The sequence below is a fragment of the Peromyscus maniculatus genome, chromosome 7 (genome assembly GCF_049852395.1).
Source record: "Peromyscus maniculatus bairdii isolate BWxNUB_F1_BW_parent chromosome 7, HU_Pman_BW_mat_3.1, whole genome shotgun sequence".
Lineage (NCBI taxonomy): Eukaryota > Metazoa > Chordata > Mammalia > Rodentia > Cricetidae > Peromyscus > Peromyscus maniculatus.
Genome location: NC_134858.1, coordinates 22,359,610 through 22,383,213, shown reverse-complemented (window position 1 = coordinate 22,383,213; position 23,604 = coordinate 22,359,610). Strand labels below are relative to the sequence as shown.

General features: G+C 39.0%; 1 protein-coding gene across 1 annotated transcript in view; it reads left to right on the top strand.

Annotated features, from left to right (window-relative positions):
- Positions 1 to 22,295, top strand: part of Dpy19l2 (dpy-19 like 2) — a 103,311-nt gene extending 81,016 nt beyond the window's left edge. Inside the window, exons 17-22 of the mRNA XM_006991681.4 lie at positions 6,865 to 6,889; positions 8,630 to 8,749; positions 10,042 to 10,216; positions 11,878 to 11,977; positions 13,485 to 13,610; positions 20,736 to 22,295. Of these exons, the coding sequence (XP_006991743.1) occupies positions 6,865 to 6,889; positions 8,630 to 8,749; positions 10,042 to 10,216; positions 11,878 to 11,977; positions 13,485 to 13,610; positions 20,736 to 20,886 (697 nt within the window). The 3' untranslated portion in view covers positions 20,887 to 22,295. The remainder of the gene's footprint in view (positions 1 to 6,864; positions 6,890 to 8,629; positions 8,750 to 10,041; positions 10,217 to 11,877; positions 11,978 to 13,484; positions 13,611 to 20,735) is intronic.
- Positions 22,296 to 23,604: the final 1,309 nt, after the last annotated feature.

The window sequence follows — 23,604 nt, the reverse complement described above, 5'->3', positions numbered from 1 at the left end:
TGTGTAGCTTTGCGCCATTCCTGGGACTCACTTGGTAGCCCAGGTTGGCCTCGAACTCACAGAGATCCACCTGGCTCTGCCTCCTGAGTGCTGGGATTAAAGATGTGCGCCACCACCGCCCGGCCCTTTTTTCTTTTTATTAAGAGATTTTCTATTCATTTTACATATCAATCATGAATTCCTCTGTCCTCCCTCCTTCCACCCTCTAGCCTTCCCCACCAACCCACCCCCATTCCCACCTCCTCCAAGGCAAGGTCTCCCCTGGGGAGTCAGCAGAGCCTATTACATTCAGTTGAGGCAGGTCCAATCCTCTCCTCCCTGCACCAAGGCTGAGCAAAGTGTCTCAGCATAGGTACTAGGTTCCAAAAAGCCAGCTCATGCACTGAGGATGGGTCCCCTTCTTACTGCCTGGGGGCCCCCTAAACAGCTTAAGCTAAACAACTGTCTCACTTATCCATAGGGCCTAGTCCAGTTCCATGGGGGCTCCTCAGCTAACAGATCATGTGTTTCCACTAGTTTGGTTTGTTGTCTCTGTACTTTTTCCAATCATGGCCTTGATATCTCTTGCTCATATAATCCCTCCTCTCTCTCATCAATTGGACTCCTGGAGCTCCGCCTGGGGCTTGGCCTTGAATCTCTGCATCTGCTTCCATCAGTCACTGGATGATGGTTCTGTCATGACAGGATGTTCAGCCATCTGATCACCAGAGTAGGTCAGCTCAGGCACTCTCTCGACCATTGCCAGTAGTCTATAGTGGGGTCATCTTTGTGGATTCCTGGGGATCTCTCTAGCACTCTGCTTCTTCCTATTCCAATGCTGTCTTCATTTATCATAGTATCTCTTTCCTTGTTCTTCCACTCTGTTCCAGATCCAGCTAGGACCTCCCACTCCCCAAAGCTCTCTTTCCCCGACCCTTGCCCTCCATTACCCGCCCCCTCACCCCCAGTTTGCTCATGTAGATCTCATTCATTTCTCTGTCTAATGGCGATTCATGCTTCCTTCCTAGGGTCCTCCCTACTAGCTAGCCTCTATGGTGATTGAAAGTTTTGCTGGGTATATTAGTCTAGGCTTTTATCCATGGTCTCTTAGTGTCTGCGTTGCATCTGTCCAGGTCCTTCTGGCTTTCAAAATCTCCATTGAGAAATTGGGTGTTATTCTGATGGGTTTGCCTTTATAAATCACTTGGCCTTTTTCCTTTGCTACTCTTAATATTCTTTCTTTATTTTGTAGGTTTAGTTGTTTAGTTATTATGTGGTGAGGGGACTTTTTTGGGGAGTATATTCTATTTGGTGTTCTATAGGCTTCTTGTATCTTCATAGGTATTTCCTTCTTTAAGTTGGGAAAGTTTTCTTCTATGATCATGTTGAATATATTTTTCTGTGCCTTTGAGTTGGTATTCTTCTTCTTCTATCCCTATTATTCTTAGATTTGGCTTCATTCATAATGTCAGAAACTGGAAACAATCTAGATGTACCTCAACTAAAGAATGAATTTATTTTAAAATGAGTTACATTTATGCAGCTGGACGTTTTGTGTTATGACTTTTTCGGCTTTGGTATTTGTGTTATTTCCTCTATTGTATCCTCTACACTAGAAATTTTCTCTTCCATGTCTTTTATTCTGTTGGTTATGCTTGCATCTGTGTTTCCTGTTTGTTTACTCAGATTTTCTATTTCCAGCATTCCCTCTGTTTGTGTCTTTATTGTTTCTCTTTCCCTTTTCAGGTCTTAAACTGTTTCCCTCACATGTATAATTGTTTTTTCATGGTTTTCTTTGCTTTCTTTAAGGGATTTATTGATTCCTTTATTTTTTTATTTATCTTTTCCTCTATTTCTTTATTGATTTCTTTCAATTTTTTGTTTGCCTTTTCCTCAATTTCATTTTTTATTATTTCTTGAAAGGCCTCTAGTGATGCTATTCTTAAGGTCACTTTCTTCTGCTTCTTCTACATTGTGATGTTCAGGTGTTGCTGTTGGAGGGGGCCTAGGTTCTGGTGATGTTGTATTGCTCACTATGTTGCTGTATGTATTTTTGCCTTGACATCTGCCCATCTCCTCCTCTAACAGATATAAGAGGTGCCTGTGTCTGAGCGAGTTGCTATTGGTCCACTCTGTGCTTGTTGTGTCTGTGTCTCAGGGGGCCCCTCTGGGTCTAGTCTTACTTCTTGGTCTAATTGGAGCAGGCAGATTCTGTATCTCAGGGAGCTGCTCTTGGCCTAATCCTAGCTAGCTGATTCTTTGACTCATGGAGGCTCTCTCGGTCTTATCAGGACTCTTGCTCCAGTCAGAGCTGACAGATTCTGTGTTTCAGGAAGCCTCTCTTGGTCTAATGAGAGGTGGCAGATTCTTCTTCTTAGAGAGCCACTTTGGTCTAATGAGAGGTGGTGGATTCCCTGTCTCCAGGGATTACTCTTATTCCAATGAGAGCTTCTCTTGGTCCAATAAGAGCTGATGGTTTGGTTTCTGTGCCTCAGGAAGTGGCTGGGGCCTCAGGCAGATGGGTACAGGGGCAGGCGTGTAGATTGCAGGGTTCGGTGGGGGTCTTGGTGGGAGGGGGACCTTCCCGCAGGAGCCCTGCCTGCTGGCTGGCAACTGGGACAGAGCTGGGCCTCCATTTTTTTTTTTAAATGTAGGCACTTAGTGTTGTGAGCTTTCCTCTTAGCACCACTTCTATTGTGTTTCAAAAGTTTGGGTATGTTGTGTATCCATTTTCATTGCATTCTAGGAAGGCTTTAATTTCTTTATTTCTGTCTTGACCCATTTTTCATTAAATAGAGAATAGTTCAGTTGGTTGCTTTTGCTCTTTTGGAGGGCACACCACCCAGCTCCCAAATAAATCACACACTGAGGCTTAGTCTTAATTATAAATGCCTGGCCTTAGCATGGCATGTTTCTTGCCAGCTTTTCTTAACTTTAACCCATCCACCTTTTGCTTCTGGGTTTTATCCCTTTTTTACTTCCATATATCTTACTTTCACTCTTACTCCATGTGTGGCTGGGTGGCTGGCCCCTGATGTCCCCCTCCTTCTCTGACTACTTCTTCCTTTTCCCCAGATTTCTCCTTCTATATATTCTCTGCCTGCTAGCCCCGCCTATCCTTTCTCCTGCCTTGCTATTGGCTGTTCAGCTCTTTATTAGACCATCGGATGTTTTAGACAGGCACAGTAACACAGCTTCACAGAGTTAAACAAATGCAACATAAAGGAATGCAAACATCTTTGCACCATTAAACAAATGTTCAACTGCTTAAAGAAAAACACATCTTAAAATAATATTCTACATACTGTTACATTTTTCATGCCTGTAAAACCAATGCCAGGTAGATGAATGTAACAAGTCCTGCTGCAGCTCAAGGTCTAACCTACCCTCTGTACAATAGCTTTATTGGGTTCTCTGAGCTTTCCCTGAGGAAATACTTCCTGAGGTGGTTATTCTCAGTAAGGGCCCCTTCATTCTCAGTTTAATCTCCTATCAAAATGAAATGTTTTAAAATTACATTTACTATTTATTTGTTGTATATGTGTGTTACATAGGCAGATAGGTGTGTGTGTGTGTGTGTGTGTGTGTGTGTGTGTGTGTGTACAATGACATACTTGCAGAGATCATAGGACAACTTGAGGGAATTGATTCTCTACTTCTACCATGTAGGTTCTGGAAATCAAACTGAGGTCATCAGTGTTGGCAGCAGGAACATTTATCCACTGAATTACCTTATTCCCTCCATTAAAAATCAGTCCATTGAATTTAGCCCCAAAGTCTCAGAATGTGGACAAAAGGTAATCAGATTCGATGCCAGAATATGCATGAATGGCCTCCACTCCAGTCCTCAACAAAGCCCTTGTTCCTCCTGAAACTTAATGAGCCAGGCCTGTACATTTCTCTCAGTTTTTTTTCTTTTTCAAATTCCCATCACAACAGCTGATCAAGCTCTGTGGAAGTATTCCAGGGCTTGTCTAGTGTGATGTTCCTATCTCTTCCTCATTCCTCCTACCCAGTTGCGAAGGCCTAAGAACCACATGGTCGGGTTTGTCACAGCAGGAGTGCCTTCTTTAGGAACAATTTTCCATACTGCTTTTCTCATTGCTGTGACAAAACAAGATCTGATAAAAATCAACTCAAAGGAAATACATTTTAATTTCAGCTTGTATTTGAGTTCAGGCAGCAGACACAGGAGAGGGATGGTCATACTGCATCTATAGTCAAGAAGGACAGGGCAGATGGGAAGCAGAGCTGGGTTAGAAACTCTCAATGCCTGTTCCTACTTCTTCCAGTAAATCCATGCCTTCGAAAGATTCCAGAGCCTTCAAAAAAAATCCTCCCCTGACAGTTCCATCATGAGCCCATAGGCGACAGTTCCCATTCAAACCCCAGCACTGCCGCTGGGCTGCACCTCCCACAGATTCCATAGCACTTGCCTAACACAACCCCATAGAAAGCACCATTATCCAGTGAGGTTGGCTAGAATCTCACCCCACCCAAACCTGGCAGCCACGGAGAGAGTACAGTGTGGTCGTGAATGGTGCCAATGCCTTTTCCTCAATTTCATTTTTTTATTTTTTTCTTGAAAGGCCTCTAGCATCTTCATGATGCTATTCTTAAGGTCACTTTCTTCTGCTTCTTCTACATTGTGATGTTCAGGTCTTGCTGTTGGGATTCATAGTCTTCTCTGTTTCAAAGAGCATGGGTAGCTCCAACTTCCACACCTCTGCCATTTATAGCATGCACAGCTTATCCCATAGGCTGAGGTTGACTCATTCTGCTTGTTTCACACCCCAAGTTAAAGGATGTCTTACCTACACAAGCTCACATCCCATGTTATGCTAAGACAATCTGAAAGCTTATTTTTTGATTGTGCAGAATCTACTCTGATTGAAAAAGTCGCTGAACAATTTAATTAAGACATTAGAAATTGTTATATTTCAAATTTTCTGGTTTATTTGTTCTTTACTATTTATTGTATTTAATTCTTCCTCTTAGAGTCATAGATTACATGCCTCCATAGTATATTTTGAAAAGAATCTAGAGATAGTATAATTTCTGAATTCTTCCCTTTTTTGTTTTTGTTTGTGTTTTTTGAGATAGGGTCTCACTAGGTAGACCAGGCTGGCCTCAAACTCAAAAGAGATCTTCCTCCTTCTGCCTTCCAAGTACAGGGGTTAAAGGTGAGTGCCACCATGCCCAGTCTGAGTGCTTTCCTATGTGAAAATACAGTTTGTACTTTCATATGATTGATGGATTGTTTAGTAGGTATGTCTGAGTTTTATCCATCATTTTGTTTAGTTTTTGTTTTTCAGACAGGGTCTCACCACATAGGCCTGGCTGGCCTGGACCTCAGATATCCCCCTGTTTCAGCCTCAGGGATGCTGTAATCAAAGGCGTTTGCCGCCACTCCCAGGTTTCATTTAGCATCTCATACATTCTGCTTAGTTTCCAGTATTGAAAATTACAGATAAAAAAACCCATATAGCCTTTCTCTCTAGAAATGTCCTGTAGAAGCTTTGTATGTGTACACATTTTTGTTCACACATTGGCTCTTTTAAGATGAGGAGCCCCATCCTTCTTCCATTCAGGAGGTTGACGCTGTCTTCCTACTTGTGCTAGTTTGCCTTCGTTGGTGGTCTAGTTCTGCTTGAATCCCACCGTCTCTTGTTTTTGTCCCTTTTGTTCTTGGACAATTCCATAGAGGAGTTTCCCAGCATCCAAACTTCAGCCATGTAAATTCTATTTTCCAAACCTAAGTTTATGGTTTTTCAGTTAAGTTGGCACATTTGTCCCAGAGTTTTGGAAAGCTCCTTTTCATGGCAGCTCATCTAATTATGTAATAAGTGATCCACCCCCCAAACATCTCCGAAGAAAAACGTTAAAAGTTGCATTGAACACTGTCTTATATGTGTTGCATTAGTGTTCCGGAGGGGTCACCTGTTTTGCTTATTTATCTCTGTAATTCTTTTTCATGTTACTTGTATTTTGTTTGTTCATATAATAAGTTGGCTACTAGTTTTATTCATACCAGTTGGGTGGTCCTTGGTGAATATAATAATTACATAGTAGCCAGGTCCTTTGCTCACTGCAGGATTCTGTTGTGAGTGGAAGAGTTCAGGATACTGGGATGCCTCCATTCCCTGGCTATGTAGGTTAGGAAAAACCTACAGGGTATCTGAATAATTTGATTCCTCTTCTACCTTCCAACAGACCTTCTGTGACCACCTTTAAGACTCTACACTTATGAATTTCCTCTCATCACAATCTAACTTCTTTCTCCTAGAATGTCCCTTCCTGTAAGGCCATTTGTAAAGCACAGTCTTTTCTGTAGAGGATTAGTTTAGACATTCTTATTTGTGTATTAGATTGCTATAAATTCTATGAACATAAAAATGATTTCTATATTATCCATAGTATATATTCACTGTGCAGTATTTAGAACATTATATGCTACTGTAGATATTCATTTGGACTGATTTTCAAGAGATAAAATATTTATATGGCTTAGAGATATTTACCAAGTTATATATAAAATATCATGTAGTTTATAATTGTGAAAAATTAAAACAAGTCAAAAGTCCAACAGTAATCATTGAAAGCACTGTATTTATAATTCATTGCTTAAATATTTAAAAAGAAGTATGTCATTCCAGAGGGGCAGTCTCTAGGGATTAGGAAAACATATTCTAACTTAATCAAAGATCAGCCTCTTCATATACCATATGTAATTATTAGCATATATATAGTGTTTTAAATTTTGTACTTTACACAGTTTAGGAAGAATTAAGAATTTAAAATCTAAAATTAAAATGAATGATTTTATTCTTATGTAATGATGTTGCATGGACATTCAGTAAATAGATCATTTTTCTTTTCTTCCAGAAAACAGCTCCTTGAAAATGGTGAGGTAAAAGCTCTCATTCTTGGTAGACTTGTGTATTAAATCCCACTTGAAGGATAACTCACAGAGGTGTAGCCTTCCTGCTGCTGCACATCAGTGCTGCTTGGATTTGGGGCAGTGGTAATCATTTCTTCTGGGCTTCCTTTTTCATCTGACCTCACAATTGAATAGTAATATAAATTTGAAAGACAGTCAGAAAATGCAGACTAATTACTAGAAGTTTGTGTTTTGTTTTGTGTGTTTCTATATCATCCTCCTTATACTCTATGGTATAGATACATGTGTTTTTATTTTATTTGTTCATTTATTTTACAGAGTCTTATTCTGTACATACACAGTTTGTATTGTAAGGGTGGGCAGGCCCCCTTTAGTCAGTACAGGACACATCCAGGCACCAAATTCTCACCACAAAGATTTATTACCCTGGGAGGTCAATTAGGGATGGGAGCTGCCTCTGGATCCGGCAGAAGCAGACAACAGGCAGCAGCAGGTGTTTCGTTTGTATGTTTGTTTGTTTTTGTTTTGTTTTGTGTTTTGTTTTTTTGTTTTTGTTTTTTTGTTTTTCCAGGAGTAAGTTTTTAAGGAGAAAAGGGGGAAGTCTGTGCTAGAGTGAGTGGGTAAATCCTAATTGGATATGTTAGCCAGTGTGTCCAAGTAATGAATTTTGATTGTTGGACCTTGGTGTTTTGTCTTCGGAATGAGTCAGTAGCCAAATAAGGAACCAGACCTTGCTGGCTCGCTTTAGGATGCAATCTAATGGTGTAGTAAGGGGAGGAGGGTAAAAGGCAAAAACCTTTGAGCACCATATGGCAGCGTGTAGATTAATACAAATGGGTTAATTTAAGTTATAAGTGCTAGTTGAGACAACCTAGGCTAAAGGCCAAGCTTTCATAATGAATAAGAAGTCTCTGTGTCATTATTTGGGAGCTAGCTGGTAGGACAGAAAAAGACTTATTACACACCACATATCTGTAATTTAGTTGAACATCAGTGAATTAGGATGTAAATATTTAGTTGCCATTTACTTTGATTATTCCCACATCACTGCACATTTTTCTAGTAAAGGTTATGTTGTATGAACATCTCAATTAGGAAAATTTTATTTGAAACTGTTGCCCTGTGGATCCTTGGGCTCTGTTAAAGTGGGATAGAATGCTGCCTAGCACAGACACTTAGACCACTCTGCCTTCAGAGTAGTCTGGGCTATGTGCTCCTCTGATTGCTCGCAACTGAAATGCACGTGAATATATGAAGCTTTCTGTATTTGTCCCTTGTCTTCTTCCCCTCCTTGTTCAAATCCTTCTTCTGCTGTCACTTTTTCAGTGAGGCCTACTGTGCTGACAATCTTTAAGATATGGTGTCCTCACTGTGGCCTTTTACACATTCTTTGCTGCTTGGCTCTTTCCTCTCCTCCATCTTGCCCATTGTTCTTGTCACTGTCTAACCGATTGCAGCTTCTTTATGTACAGTGAGTTACCAGTATCCCTTTCTAACTAAATGCCCTAAGGTGTGAGCCTCACAAAGGCAGAATTGCTTAGTGTTCTATTTGAAGCACTCAGAAAAGTTCCTGGCAGAGATTATTATATTATTAAATCTTAGTTGAATGGATGAATGCATATATTAATAGGCTTAATGCCATGCTGGGAAATCTCTGCCCTTCTGTATAAGAAAATGTAAGACACTTTATTTTTATCTGTTAATTTAAAAATGTATAAAGTGCAAAGGTCACTACTTTGTGTTTTGCAGTTGATTTTTCACACCTTGCAGTTGCTGGCATTCACAGCTCTCGCCATTTTAATCATGCGGTTGAAGCTGTTTTTGACACCCCACATGTGCATTATGGCGTCCTTGATCTGCTCCCGACAGGTAAGCCACCCACTCTTGAATGCCTGTTATTCTAACAACTAAAGCAACTGACGTGGAGCTGCCATGGCTTTGCTGAGTAATCCAAAATATGAAAGCATTGAGTGCTTTGAGTTAACTATGTTCAATGACTGCAAATGTCAGTTGATTCATTGTCAGCAAGAGAGTGGCTTTGAAAGCATTTATAGACTATGAGTGATGTTTCTGTGACAAGCAATTGGGTATTCCTCTGTTATCATCATGTCTACAAATATAGTCTTTTAGCATGTAAGTTTGTGAAGGGGGTTTGGGCCCATAAACCCCCTTAATAGCACATTTTCAATGCTGAGGAGATCCAGAGTGGCCCTGCTTGGATTAGAGAATTCCTCAAAATGCTCTCCATTCTGCTATTCCTTACTATAGCTAATAGACATATAAACCAGCTAGACAGCTACAGGAATTAGACAGACGTTCAGTACATCTAGAAGCACCTCATTCAGTTTTGACAGTCTAGCAGCCATTTTCCTGAAAGGAACATGCATGTCAGTGCTTGTGTGTTGCGGTAACGCCCGCGTTACCCATAACCATTCACCATGTCCGAGTGAAGGGCTGCGGATTAAAAAATAGAGACAAGAGACAGCGAGTCATTCGTACGTTTGGATGTCGAATGCCGTTTATTGAAAGAGGGAAGAAACCTTAAATACGTACAGGCTTACAGCACAAATGGAGGAACCCCCGGAGGGCAGAAGTTCGCTACCAATGGTCTACATTCCCGACCCAATGTTCTACATTCTTGCATCTAAGTTGTTAACGCCCAAAATGCAGGATACACAAACAAGGAACTTCCCTTAAGCATTCAGAAGGGTGGATACCGGCAGGGAATCTGAATAGGGAGGACATCTTATCAAGGTCAGCAAGCAAGGCCGCAGCCACTCCCAGTTGGGGGCCAGGGCCTATGGCGCCCACACTTGTGGAGTTTCTTTTGTTTATTCAAGTCATCATAAAAATCAGCCAAATGTTAAAAGATTTCAGTCTAGCATATTTCAAGGTGCAGTTCCTTAATCCTAGTGCCTGGCTACAAGTCATCATTGGAAAGACGCTCAATTCTTTCAAAATCACAGAAAATTTATTTATGAGTAGGTCCAGTCACTCTAGCATGTTGGCTCTTTGCAAGCAGCAGATGAGCATTCGGTGTGTCTGTGTACTGAGATAAAGGGTAATCCACTTTGGATTCAGTAGGAAGGTGAGAATGTACTTTTGATCCAGTAGTACTCTTCATATAAGAAATATAAATAAATGTGTTTTTTTTATTTCAGCTCTTTGGCTGGCTTTTTTGCAGAGTTCATTTTGAGAATGTTGTCTTCGGTATTCTGACAATCATGTCAATACAAGGTTGTGCAAACCTCCATAACCAATGGAGCATCATGGGAGAGTTTACTAACCTGCCTCAGGAAGAACTCATACACTGGATCAAACACAACACCAGGCCAGGTGAGATGTTATACATATATAATATAAAGCACACACATGTGTTTGTTTATCAAATACAGCTAAGAATTCCAGATGTGTGTATCATATATATATATGTATACATTTGTGTGTGGGGGTGTGTGCGTGTGCACAATTCTGACTTGCAGTAGTTCAATTGTCTTTCTTTACAATGGTCTGTAAGAAATAAACGTTCATCAGAAATTGCGCTTCAATTTTGATTGTCATCTTTCCCCAGATCTAGCCATGATCCTCTCTTACAATGCTGTAAGCTCCAGCATGCCACTCCATCACTAAAGGATAAAACTGACACTCCTCACTGTTCTAGGCTCTTGGTGTTTATTGACATGTGTTCAGGAAGTTGTATTTAGTTCAAGTGCTTAGTTATATTTGGAAAAAAATGTTATTTCAGTGGACTTAAATAAAATGCCATATGCTTGTGACCAATTTTTATAAATAAAAATAATCTTAAAATTATATAAATATTTACTGTACTAAAATGTCAAGAATGAAGTTTTTGGTCTTTGACTTAACAGAAGCCTAAATAACTGATTTTGATGTAGTTATTATATCCAAGTTTATATTTCCAAAAATTTTGCCAACAAGTAATGAAGGATTTGAAGAGCCGGAGAAACAATAAAATGTAAAAGGCAACTAACAAACTTTATCATTGATATTACAAAAACACCTATTTACTTCATGTGTATGTATATGCACCTGTATGTGTGTGCACCACATCCATGCAGATCCTGTAGTGGTCAGAATAGGAATCCAATCTCCTGGAACTAGAGTTATGTGTTGTGAGCCTCCATGTGGTGCTGAGAACTAACCTTGGATCATCTGCAAGAAGTTAGTGTTCTTAACCACTGAGCTGTCTCTCTAGTCCCCATATTGTGAATATTGAAACACTGAAGTACAGCATTTTCTTCTAATGAATCCACAGAACTACAATTCACAACAACAACAAAATTATTTGAAAAAAAGTGCTATGACATTGGCCTTTTACATAGTTCATAGTACTACAGGACAGTTTTCTTTCTGTCTAGTTTTCTGCCTGTAGTGCCAGTCCTTAAAGTACAGCAGGAAGCTTTGGTGAAGTAGGTATGGGTGAGTTTGGAAATGTTTCAACTGTAGAGTCTTGGCAGATCACATAGCTTTGCTGTGTCTGTGCCTATTTATCTACACAATAAGAAAAATAGAATTCATTGAGTTGTCCTACAATCCAAGTCACAGGATCCTTATGAAAATATCATGTGTGGGGTCAATGAGAAGGCTCAGTGGGTAAAGGTACTTGCTGCCATCTCTGAAGAGCTGATATAGATTCCCAGGCCTCATCTGGAGGGAGAAAAACCCATTCCCAACAATTGTCTTCTGTCCTCTCATATGTGTATCCATGCACACATGCACACACACAAGCATACACACACACACACACACACACACACACACACACACACACCAAATAAATAAATGTAAAATAAAATTTAAAAGTATTATGCATAGCTCTTCACCACCAGTCAAGCAAAGGTTAAATATTACAGAAGACAAGGAATAGATATTGAATAATTAAAACATCTACATCAGTGGCCATTATGTAAGGATCCTTCTTGAACTTTTTATTTTCTTTAAACTGTTTTCCTAAGAAACGTTATCTTGTTTCCCAGATGCTGTTTTTGCAGGTGCTATGCCTACAATGGCAAGCATCAAGCTATCTACACTGCATCCAATTGTGAACCACCCACACTATGAGGACGCAGACTTGAGGTGAGTGGTCACCTGCATCCATTGGGTAGAATTACAATTACTTGCTACTGGCCCTTGGAAAAAGGAAAATGCGTTTGTTTACACACACACACACATACATATGTTCATCTACATATACTCATGTATACATAATCACATAAGCATTTTTCTATTCATCTCTGGAAGTTAAAAGGATGTACAAAGCCGCTGGGTATAGAAGGCACACCTGTAATCCCAGCACTTGGGAAACTGAAGCATGAGAACCGTTGAGTTCAGGGCTGACCTGGTGAATCCAAGGCCAACCTGAACTACAGAATGGAGCCTTGTCTCAACAAAGAAACAAAATTTATAACAATTTCTAAAGGTACCTGTTTCTTCTGACATAGGTTGAATAGAGCCTCAAATCTGAATCAATCCTGAGCAAAATAATGTTGCAGGACTAGAGAGATGTCTTAGTCAGTAAAGGGCCTTCCACATTGAGATGAGGACCCCAAGTCAGGTCCCATACACTCAAAATCAAAGAAAGACACCCAGCATTGACCTCTGGTCTATACACACACATACACACACACACACACACACACACACACACGAGCCAGACACACATACACACAACAAATGGTTCTCATGTATGGGGGTTATGTGCATGAGAGAAAGACACACACACGCAGAGAGACATGTCTGGGGACCAGAGATCAGTGGTAGATGTCTTTCCTGATCGCTCTGCACCTTATTCTTTGAGACGAGGTCTATTGAGGGTAAAGTTCAGCTAGGCTGGCCAGTGAGGTTCTAAGATCTTCCTGTTTCCAGTTCTCTCTGTGCTTGGGTCACAGATATGAACAGAAGTCCCTGGCTTTGGGTGTAGGGGGCCTGAATCCAGGTCTTTATTTACAGTGCAGCAGGTATGGATTTAAAAGCTATTTTGATCAGTCTATTATTTGTTAAAGAAATCTTTTGCTCTTAATTTTTGGCATACTACTAGAATAAAAGTTTGAAATCATTCAAAATTTTGTCTAGTTGTGGTGATTGAACATCCCAAACAACATTTAATTTGCTCAGGGACAGAACTTCTATTGTGCTGTATTTGAATGAATATCCTAGCATTTCACAAATTTTATATGGTGCTTTTCCTATCTGTGGTAGTATCCTGGATGCCCACGGCTAAAAACTCACTTGGCAGTTGTTTCTTAGAGGGGAAATTATCTACTAAATCCGTATTGCTACAAGCCTCAGCTCTTTTGTGGATTATATGAAGAAACGTTTACAACCTGAACTATCAGCCTGACACCCAGTACAATTTCAAATTAGCTTAGATATAACAAGTTTCAAACTGCTCTAAGATTTAGCATGTTCAAAACATAAATATTTGTGTGAAAACCAATCTCGCAAAGCAGTTGCATAGTTTATGACCATACATATCTGTCTTCCATCCACTGAGGGTCACAATATCAATTTTCTAGCAATATTTCTTTAATCTGTTATCATTTATTTTAAAATTTGTTTGTAATTGTTGTTTTTAAATTTAAAGGGCTCGAACAAAAATAGTTTATTCTGCATATAGTCGAAAATCTGCAGTAGAAGTGAGAGATAAATTGTTGGAATTACATGTCAATTATTATGTTCTAGAAGAAGCATGGTGTGTTGTGAGAACAAAGTGAGTATTAATGTTGTGTATAATATGGTATGTTGTAAAGCCAAAAGTCACTCCATATTATTATTATATAATGGCAAGATGCTGCTACGTAGAAGTCCTGATTCTTTAAGGCTTTATATTTTAGATACATCCCATTAAAATATTATTATAGCATAAGGTAAAACAAGTTCATCTAGAGACATTAAATTATCTTCTCCTAATAGCTATTAAAATTTTACTTTAATAACTCAATTTTTATGTGATCTTTTATATTTACTTTTCAATGATATATATAGAAAGATAAACTATACAAAGATTAAGGAAGTAAGGTGATGTTTTAGCACAAGTATTCATGTAATTCTTTAGTCAACTTAAAATATCTATTGTAAATATATATATATATTCCATAATTTTTCAAATTTTTATAGTATTTGATGTCTGAATTATAAGTGAAGTACATTTATCTCTTAATGTTATTCAATTATATTGGATGCATAGAGCTTAAATATTTCTTGTAACTATAGATGATATAAGTAAGTACATTATAAATTCTTTAAGATTTGCATTTTCAAAAATGAAAAAAACAATGTGTTCAGTGGATTTCTTGAGTTTATTATTTAGATTTCTAGGCTGAGATATCAACAGATCCAGGCAAGTAAATTGCCTATAACCACAATCTCATTCATCAGTCAAAAGATCAAAATAGATTCCAGTGTCATTAGAATGTATTATGTATAGTATCCACTTTTCAAGCCAAACTTTCAGTCATACACACGATGGGAAAATAGGACCAAAACTCTGAAAGTAAGAAGTTATCAGAAATTGGTTCAAAGTATTTGATTAAGCATCTAGAGAGTCCATATTCACTGTTCAAATGATTAATAAAATAGTCCTGGGGATACAGTTCAGCACTCACTTGGCATGTGCAAGGCCCTGGCTTCTGTTATAGGAACAACAAAAATGGGCCATGCCTTTAATCCCAGCACTCAGGAGGCAGAGGCAGGCTGATCTCTGAGTTCTAGGCCAGGCTGGGCTACAGAGTGAGTTCCAGACCAGCCAGGGCTACACAGAGAAACCCTGTCTCCAAAAACAAACAAACAAACAAAGGGGGGGCATGTGTTGCTAGAGTTTTCCGGCCTTGCCCACAGTCAGGACAAATCTTTGTCACCCGCCAGTCCCACAGCCGCTCAGGCCCAACCAAGTAAACACAGAGACTTATATTGCTTACAAACTGTATGGCCGTGGCAGGCTTCTTGCTAACTGTTCTTATAGCTTAAATTAATCCATTCCCATAAATCTATACTTTGCCACGTGGCTGGTGGCTTACGGGTGTCTTCACATGCTGCTGGTCATGGCGGCGGCTGCAGTGTCTCTCTGCCTCAGCCTTCTGCTTCCCACAATTCTCCTCTCTCCTTGTCCCACCTACTTCCTGCCTGGCCACTGGCCAGTGTTTTATTTATTGACCAATCAGAGCAATTTGACACACAGACCGTCCCACAGCAGGCATGAATTAAAGTAGAACATGCTATCAGTTGGTGAAAGATACAGCATCGCAACAGAACTAAAACCACCTCTGTTGGGAACTCTAGACATAAAATAGTTCAAACTTAAAAGTGCTAAACAGCAACATTTATTTGATACAAGAAAAAAAAGCGCCGGGCGGTGGTGGCGCACGCCTTTAATCCCAGCACTCGGGAGGCAGAGCCAGGCGGATCTCTGTGAGTTCGAGGCCAGCCTGGGCTACCAAGTGAGTCCCAGGAAAGGCGCAAAGCTACACAGAGAAACCCTGTCTCGAAAAACCAAAAAAAAAAAAAAAAAAAAAAGCAGTGAATCTGAATTAGATCAAGAAAAAGCAACTAATAAGAATAAGACTTATCTAAATTGTTTTTTAAGGAAAAATTGCAGAGACCTGGACAACATAACTAAGTAACTGAACATGACAGGGACAGCTGGGACCAGAGGGAAGGAGAAGACGGGTGATAGGAAACAACAGCTGAAGAAATGTCTAGTCTCTGAGGTTTGAGAAAGCCATTGACTGAGAGATCCACTAAAAAGTTCCACAAATCCATTTAGGGCAAACCTAGAGAAAACCAGAGAAGGGCACACTGCAGCCCAACAGAAAGGTCAGAGGAAGGCACACTGTAGCCCAACAGAAAGGTCAGAGCAGGGCACACTGCAGCCCAGCAGAAAGACCAGAGCAAGACACACTGCAGCCCAGCAGAAAGGTCAGAGCAAGACACACTGCAGCCCAACAGAAGGTCAGAGCAGGGCACACTGCAGCCCAGCAGAAAGGTCAGAGCAGGGCACACTGCAGCCCAGCAGAAAGGTCAGCTGGAGGATTGTCTTGAAGAGAAGAAGGCGCACACCTTGATGGACACCTGACTTATCAGGAAGAGCCTGCTTGTCTGATGCTGGAGTGAGCAAAGCAGTGAATGAAGAAGTCAGGAATTCTATGTTCTGTGAAACTCCATCTGTACATGAGGGCCGGCTAACGGGGTTCAGGTCAATGGCGTCTCAGTGGCATTTTGCAAGCAAACTTCTCTACATTGTAGAGAAATGATTCCTGGTGGTGGCTCAAGTGGAGGGAACAAGGCAATATGCTGAGAACTTGCACATGTTAATCACTGCATTGTTCTTCTATGAGAATACTTTAAAATCTAGCAAAATAAAGAAAATATTAACATATGTTTCAGCTTATAGAGTGAGTAGTACACATGACAATAACAGCACAAAAAAGAATAAATGGAAATATTTATTGGAAAGCTTTATTTATTGAAAGAAATTTAGCTCTACTGCCCAGTAAAAGATATTTTGAAGATTTCTGTTTGCAATCCATAAACAACCACTAAAAAGCAAAATGTAAAAATAAAATTAAAGTGAGGCAGCAGATAATGGAGTGCTATTACTAAAACTTTTCACTTAACTTCAAGGAAGTCGAGTAGTTTTTATCAGATCAAATAGCTATTAAACCACAACACCAAAGGAAAATGGCACAGTGCTGAACAGTTCAACATATCAGGGTGACAGAATGATTGGGACTGTGAATATTTGAGTGTGAAACAGAACAGGAGTAGATGTGAAACAAAGGCTGACAACTCAGAGGTAGAAACAGACCAGCAATACAATTAGATATTAAAATACTTAGCAAGTGATAAAAAAGCTATGTTGAAATCTTCAAGGATATACAACATCAAAAAATTAACATAACCAATTAAAGTATACATAGCACTCTGACACTCTGATAAAAACTAATAGATACACACACACACACCATTCAAGAGCTAATGCAGCATAGACTGGGATAAAATACAAATCTGAATATTATATGTATATATATACATATATATAATATGTATGTATTCAAAACAGTTGGAATTGCATTCTTTGACAACATGGAATAAGATTAGAAATTAATAACAAGAAAGATATCTGGAAAAGGTCTAAATAATTGTAATTTGGACAATGCAATTAAAGATCAAAGACAAAATCACAAGGGAAATCCTAAAATATTTGGACTAAATGAAAATTAACAGAGCATGTCAGAGTCTGTGGTCACACCACAGCAGTATTCGGGACGAAGTGTGTGACTTTATATAAAGAGGCATAGAAGTCATTAACTGTGTGCATGAGCCTGTCATCTCAAGTAGTAACAGTAAATTGATCCCAACTATATTTTCAAGGGACAGTGGGCTTATCTCATGAATGCAATGGCTTAAATTCGTAATATAAGTAAAATAAAAAGCACATTTCTATGATCATTTCAATAAACACAGAAAAGGCATTTGGTAAAATTCAGCACCCACTCACAGTAAAACTCTTGGGAAGCAGTGTGGTGGTTATATGTGCCTGCAATTCAAATGGATCATAAACTTAACTGTAAATCCAAAATGTGAAAGTTTTGGAAGAAAATAATTGGGACCTTATGATAGATTCCTTAAATCAAATATGATAAGCATGACACAAGAATGCATTAGTAAATGGAACCTCCTTAAAAATATAAACCTTTCATAAGCAGAATAATAATAGAAGATAATGAATAGAAGTAAGTAAGAGTAATGGAAAATAAGTCACAGCTAGAAGAAAACATTTTTGAATCCTGTGACTAATAAAGAACTTTATCTAGATATAGAAAGAACTCCTAAAATTCAATAAGAAAACAATTCAATTAAAATGGGCAAATGCTTGGACACTTCAACAAGAAAATTCATGAATGGCAAAGAATCATATGGAAAGATGTTTGATGTTACTATCCACTTACAAAGTGTACATTAAGCCCACAGCGTGGTATTTTTAAATCACCTAGTAAAATGTTTAGAGTTGAAAGAGAAACTCTCTCAAGTGCTGCTGACATGGAGGCGTACCTACTACTCTCATATGTCAGTTGCATGATAGAATGTGGTACAACCACTTCATGACAGAACTTTACAGTCTCATAAGAAACCCAACACATGCTCTGTGTATTAGCTTAAGATTAAAGAAGGAATTTATTGGAGCTGAATAGCTGGCTCATCAGTTAAAAGGATATTCTTCACTTGCAGAAGACCTGAGTTTAGCTCCCAGCACCCACATCAGGCAGATTATAATCACCTGTAACTCCAGCTGCAGAGGATCTAATGCGCTCCTCAGGCCTTCACAGGCACTGAAACACACATGGATGTATGTGTGCGCACGCACGCACGCGTGCGCGCGCACACACACATACACACACACACACACACTCATAAAGTAGACTTTTTTTTAAAAAGCAGCCATCCATACTTATAATTGTATGCAATTATTCACATCAGCTTTTTCCATAGCTACAACTTAGAAATAATTGAAATATGGATTAACAGGTGAATTAATTGCTAAACACTATTGGAATATTTAGACAATATAATGCCACTCATCAATACATACAATATGGATAATAATTGTATTCAGAAAAATAACCCAGACAAAAATAGAAAGGATGTAACAATTCCAGAAAGTACACACAAATCTACAGTGACAAGAAGTAGATGTATGGTTATGTTTTGAAACGCATTGATGAACAGAAGAGTGAAATGCAAAGAGCATGGATGAGCTGTGGAGACAGAGTTATGTTCCTTGTTTACTCTGGTGCTCTGTGGGTACATAAGTGTATTAGAAAGAATCAGATTGCAGCCTCTATGTGCCATATATTGAGTAATTAATATTATTAAGTCTAGAATATCTGATAGGATATTTAAATTTCTCACACTTCAATAAGAAACAATACAAAATTTGACAAATTTGGTTAAGACATTGTACCAAAGAAGTTATTTTGAATGACCCATAACAACACTAAAAAGACTAAAATTGTGAAGACTGGTGATACCATATGTTTATGCAAATTTGAAATCACATACACTGTAGAAATGGAAAACAGTACAGTCACTTTGTCATCAAGTTACAAACCACACTTAGCACTCCATCCTACAGTTCCATTGCTAGGTGTCTGCCTAAAATCAGTTCTAATGTGCTTCAAGTACCCCAAATGCTCAGTAATTTGAGAATCAACAAATAAACTGTGGTCTTCCATGTCATAAAATACTATTTAGAAATACAAGGGCAATAATACTTACAACAAATATAATATTCTAATTTCATCTCGAAGCAAAATACCCAAACAGAAAGCAATGTATGGGGCAGGAGAGAATTATGGGTATTTATTTGGTTTACAATTCAAGGTCACAGTTCGTCATGAGGAACGTCAAGGCAGGCATTCATGAACCTGAAGGCAGACTTTCTTGTTGTTACCTTATTATTGCACAGTATTACCTTAGAGTTTCAGACCTAGGAACTCACTTCAATACCAAAGAAATGTGGCAGGAACCATGGAGGATATTGCTTGCTGACTAGCTCACAGGCTTATGCTCATCTAAATTTGTATTTCTATTTTAAAAGATTTGTGACTGTGTGTGTGTTTCTGCATGTGTGTATGCCACGTTTGCAGGTGTCTACAGAGGTCAGAAGGGGACGTTAGATTCCCTGTCTGGAGTTACAGGCAGTTGTGAGCCACCTGAACATGGGCTCTGCAAGAGAAGTTTGTGTTCTTAACCACTGAGTTGCTTCTCCAGCCCCTCAACTAGATTTCTTATAGAATTCAATAGCACCTGCAATGGGATTGGTGCCGCCCACAGTGGGCTGTGCCCTCCTACATCAATTAACCATCAAGACAATCCCCTACAGACACGCCCACAGCACAACCTGATCTATCCCACAATTGGAGCTGTCTTTCAAAGTGCTTTTTAGGTTGTGGCAACTTAACAGGTGAGCTCACCAGGACAATCAGTATCTGAGGTACCAACAGCACAGTTTCTAAGATAAGGAGGCCAGAAATGAAAAGCTTACACAATGTATTTGCATGGAATTTTAAATGCTGTAGTGCAGAAAGGAGATCCATGCATGCCCAGGCTGTGTTTGGAGAAGAAGACTGATTACAGGAAAGGAATAGGGGACATGTTAGGTGATAGGAATGTCTCTGCATTGGTTGTGATAATCCCTGCATACAGTTAAACTTTACATGGGAAATATCAGGATTTTATATGTTATATTTCAAAATACACATTAAAAATTTGATGTCAGTTTTGCCTGACTTCTTCCAATTAATGATTCCTATATAGTAGGGTTACTCTCTATCAAGACACATTACACCACTTAGTGTACTCTTATAACCATGCTCCCCAAAAGTGAAGGGTTAAAGAAAGCAACTTAGCCTAAGAACCTCCTTCCTCTGCCTGGATATATGTTTGTCTACTAATTCAGGGCACTTTATGTCAAAAACATATGGATCTTCTCAGGAATTTAATCAGTTCTCCTTTAATTTATCTCATCCAAATACAAACTAGTCTTATGACTGGACAGGGATAGTGGTCCACAAGTATAATTATATTTCATATTGGAGGTAAACTAGTTCAAATATAGATTTCTGACTCCACATTTTGTGTTTATTGTCAGCACATGTTGACTGGGGCTGGAAATGTAGCATGCTTCATTTTACTGAGCTTAGTGGTTTCTGCAGTTATGGTTTTAAGATTTTAAGTAGTTAAATCAATTAACCTCTGGAAATTTAGAAGCTATTCCTTAATTTGAATATGCTAGTTTATTTAATATGGCTATTCATCTATGCCCTTTGTCTTTCAGACCTGGTTGCAGTATGCTTGAAATCTGGGATGTGGAAGACCCTTCCAATGCAGCTAATCCTCCCCTCTGTAGTGTCCTGCTCAAGAATTCCAGGCCTTACTTCACCACAGTATTTCAGAATAGTATGTATAGAGTCCTGAAGATTAACTGAGAACAAAGCTATCCATCATTCTGCAAAGATGTATGTCAAGAAAGAACACTTCCAGCCTTACAGCAATAGAAAATCACAAGCTTTACTAAGAGACACTTCAAAAGAAGATACAGTTATTTAAAGTTTTCTGGTTACTAACGATAAATGACTTCATTGTTTACGTCGACTGTCAGCCTGTCAAGCTAACCTCATAAATGATTAAGTCATCTCCTACATCTTCAACAAATGTTCATTTTAGTTTTGAGGAAACATGTATGCAAAATAACAATGTAATTTAAGAAACCAAGGATAAGTAATTCCTTTTCAACCCAGCTTGGCATGTTGCTTCAGGTTTCCCTAGTACCTGTGGATCAGCCCAGACCCTCTGAGCCATGTAGATGAGTACAGACTCAAGGGACCTGATGGTGGGGGTGGTGGCCTCAACTCTCATGTGCTTTGTATGTTCTAGCTACCCCTAAAGAGAGAGTTTTACTAGCTTTTAAGAACCTTTAAAAATCATTTCCAGTCCATGTGTTTCTAACACTTGGGCTTGTAATAGTTTGAATCTTGTGAAGGTTATTAACTCAACCAGATAAATATTTGCCACTGATTAATTTCCAGACTAAACCCAATAATTATTAGTCTGTCAGTAGAATCCTGTCATTTTCTTTTAATAGCAGGTAAAATAAAAATTACTATGGAACCAAATCAAATTTGGGAGTAATCATCAGTAAAGAAAATCCAGCTGGGCTTACCATGGGAGGTTTTCAGGGGCTAGATTGTGAACAAAGCAATAGCCTTCTCATCTCAGTGGCCCCTGGCTTGCTGAGTATGGTCCATGTTTCAAGCCGACATCTTTTGTAATACATATTTTAAGTCATCACTTATTTTTAGTTTGTGATGAAGATGGCATTGTCTTATAAATTTTATCTCCCAATAAAAGCTATCTGTCATAAATGCTTTGGAAATTGGCCATTACCTTGAAAGTAGAGTGAATATGTATCCGCTACAAATTAAGCATCTTGGAGGTTTTATACTTACATTTTCCTTATATTTTGGCCATCCATAAGAGATTAGTCAATTTCACAGATTAGTTTACTTGCAAAAGGTAAGCAATTATATATAAAATTACTATAAAAGTTGGAAAATATTTTAATGCTGGACATAAGAATGCTGTATTGTGTAGATTTTAACATTTTCAAATAATTCCTTTTGTTGTGTGGATCAGAGAAAGGAAAAGATATAACATTCATTAAAGTGACATGTTCAGGACAATGTCACCAGAGGGATATTTTAGAGTAATTATCAGAACTCAACAAAAATGATACAAGATATGTAACCAATAAAATGTTCCATACACATAATATTTTCCTATGAATTTTGTTATTTTCCTGTACAATGCTTATTAAATCATTTTAAAGGTCCACAAAGACTCTGTTTTCTTTTATAAAGCACATATTTTGAAATTAAAAGAGCCCTGAAATCATAGGTTGCTGGGTGTATTAGCTGGGTTTATTGGCAGTGATCTTTAGCCATTCAAACCATTTTGCATGGTCTCACTGGGAGGCAATGTACTGTGGTAGAGAATGTGAGGGATGTGAAGTATCATTGACTAAGCTTGATTCCTGGTTCTCTCAACTTGGTCTATCACCAACCATTCATTCAAAAAGACATTCCTACTCATTTTGTGGTAGGTTCTGTGCTGAGCTTTCTCATATTGTCCTGTGAAGTTTTGTTTCTTCAGTATAAATCAGAACTCTACCCAATTTCAGGGTCATTGGGCATTAGTTAAACAGTATTAAAGTGCTTGGAATGGGTAAGCACTCAGCTGATGTTCCTTCTTCCTTTCCCCGGCCCACTCAATACTCATCTCAGTATTAGAAGACTGCAGAGTGAGGTAAGCCCATCTCAGAATTCTACACAGCTCTACATTCATTTGGTGTAAACAAATAGGAATGTTAGACCTCAGCTTATTTTCAGTTTTTAAATAAATTAAGCTATTACTTATCTGCATGGTTTAGCACCTATTGTTTTGACGTTGAAGACTACATGTGAGTGCTGTGAGATGGGCAATGGGCAGCTTTTCCTCCTGTGCAGAGAAATTTTCCTCCTGGCTGGTAGTAGGTAGCTGCTCCAGCTTTGACCTTGAAGCACTGCCCCAGCAAGGCAGCCAGTAACTACCATGCCTACCTAGGACCTGACCCTGGGGCATGGCCATTACAGGAGCCCTTAAGACCCAAGATCCAGATGTGCCTGCTCTCTTGGTTCTTCATGATCCTGGATGCTGGATGGCAGACCGAGTCAGAGCTCTGCAGAGAAACCCGCTAGATTGCACCTCACCTCTCCTGGATCCTGTAACCAACCCCTTGACTGGCTGTAAGCTACCCCAAAATAAGCCTCCTTTTAACTACATGGAGTTGCCTTGTTAAATGCCCACATTACTGGTGTCCTGTATTCCTGTCTTGAACACTGACCTCAAACCACAACTGAAGGAAGCTTCACACAGCTGTCCTTTATTGTCCAGCCTCAGGAGTGACGTGTGGTCATAACAAATAATTAGGATTTTATTTTGCTTTATTTGTATAAGAAAAATCAAGTTGAAAGATAGGGGAGTATTGGGAAGGCTCTACTGGATAGCTGTGCAGGTTTTGGCTTGTTATCTTCTTTTACCATAGCTTAAAACTCTCTGGGTTTCTGTAACACCTAAAGACATAAACACATAAGACTGTACAACTGTGT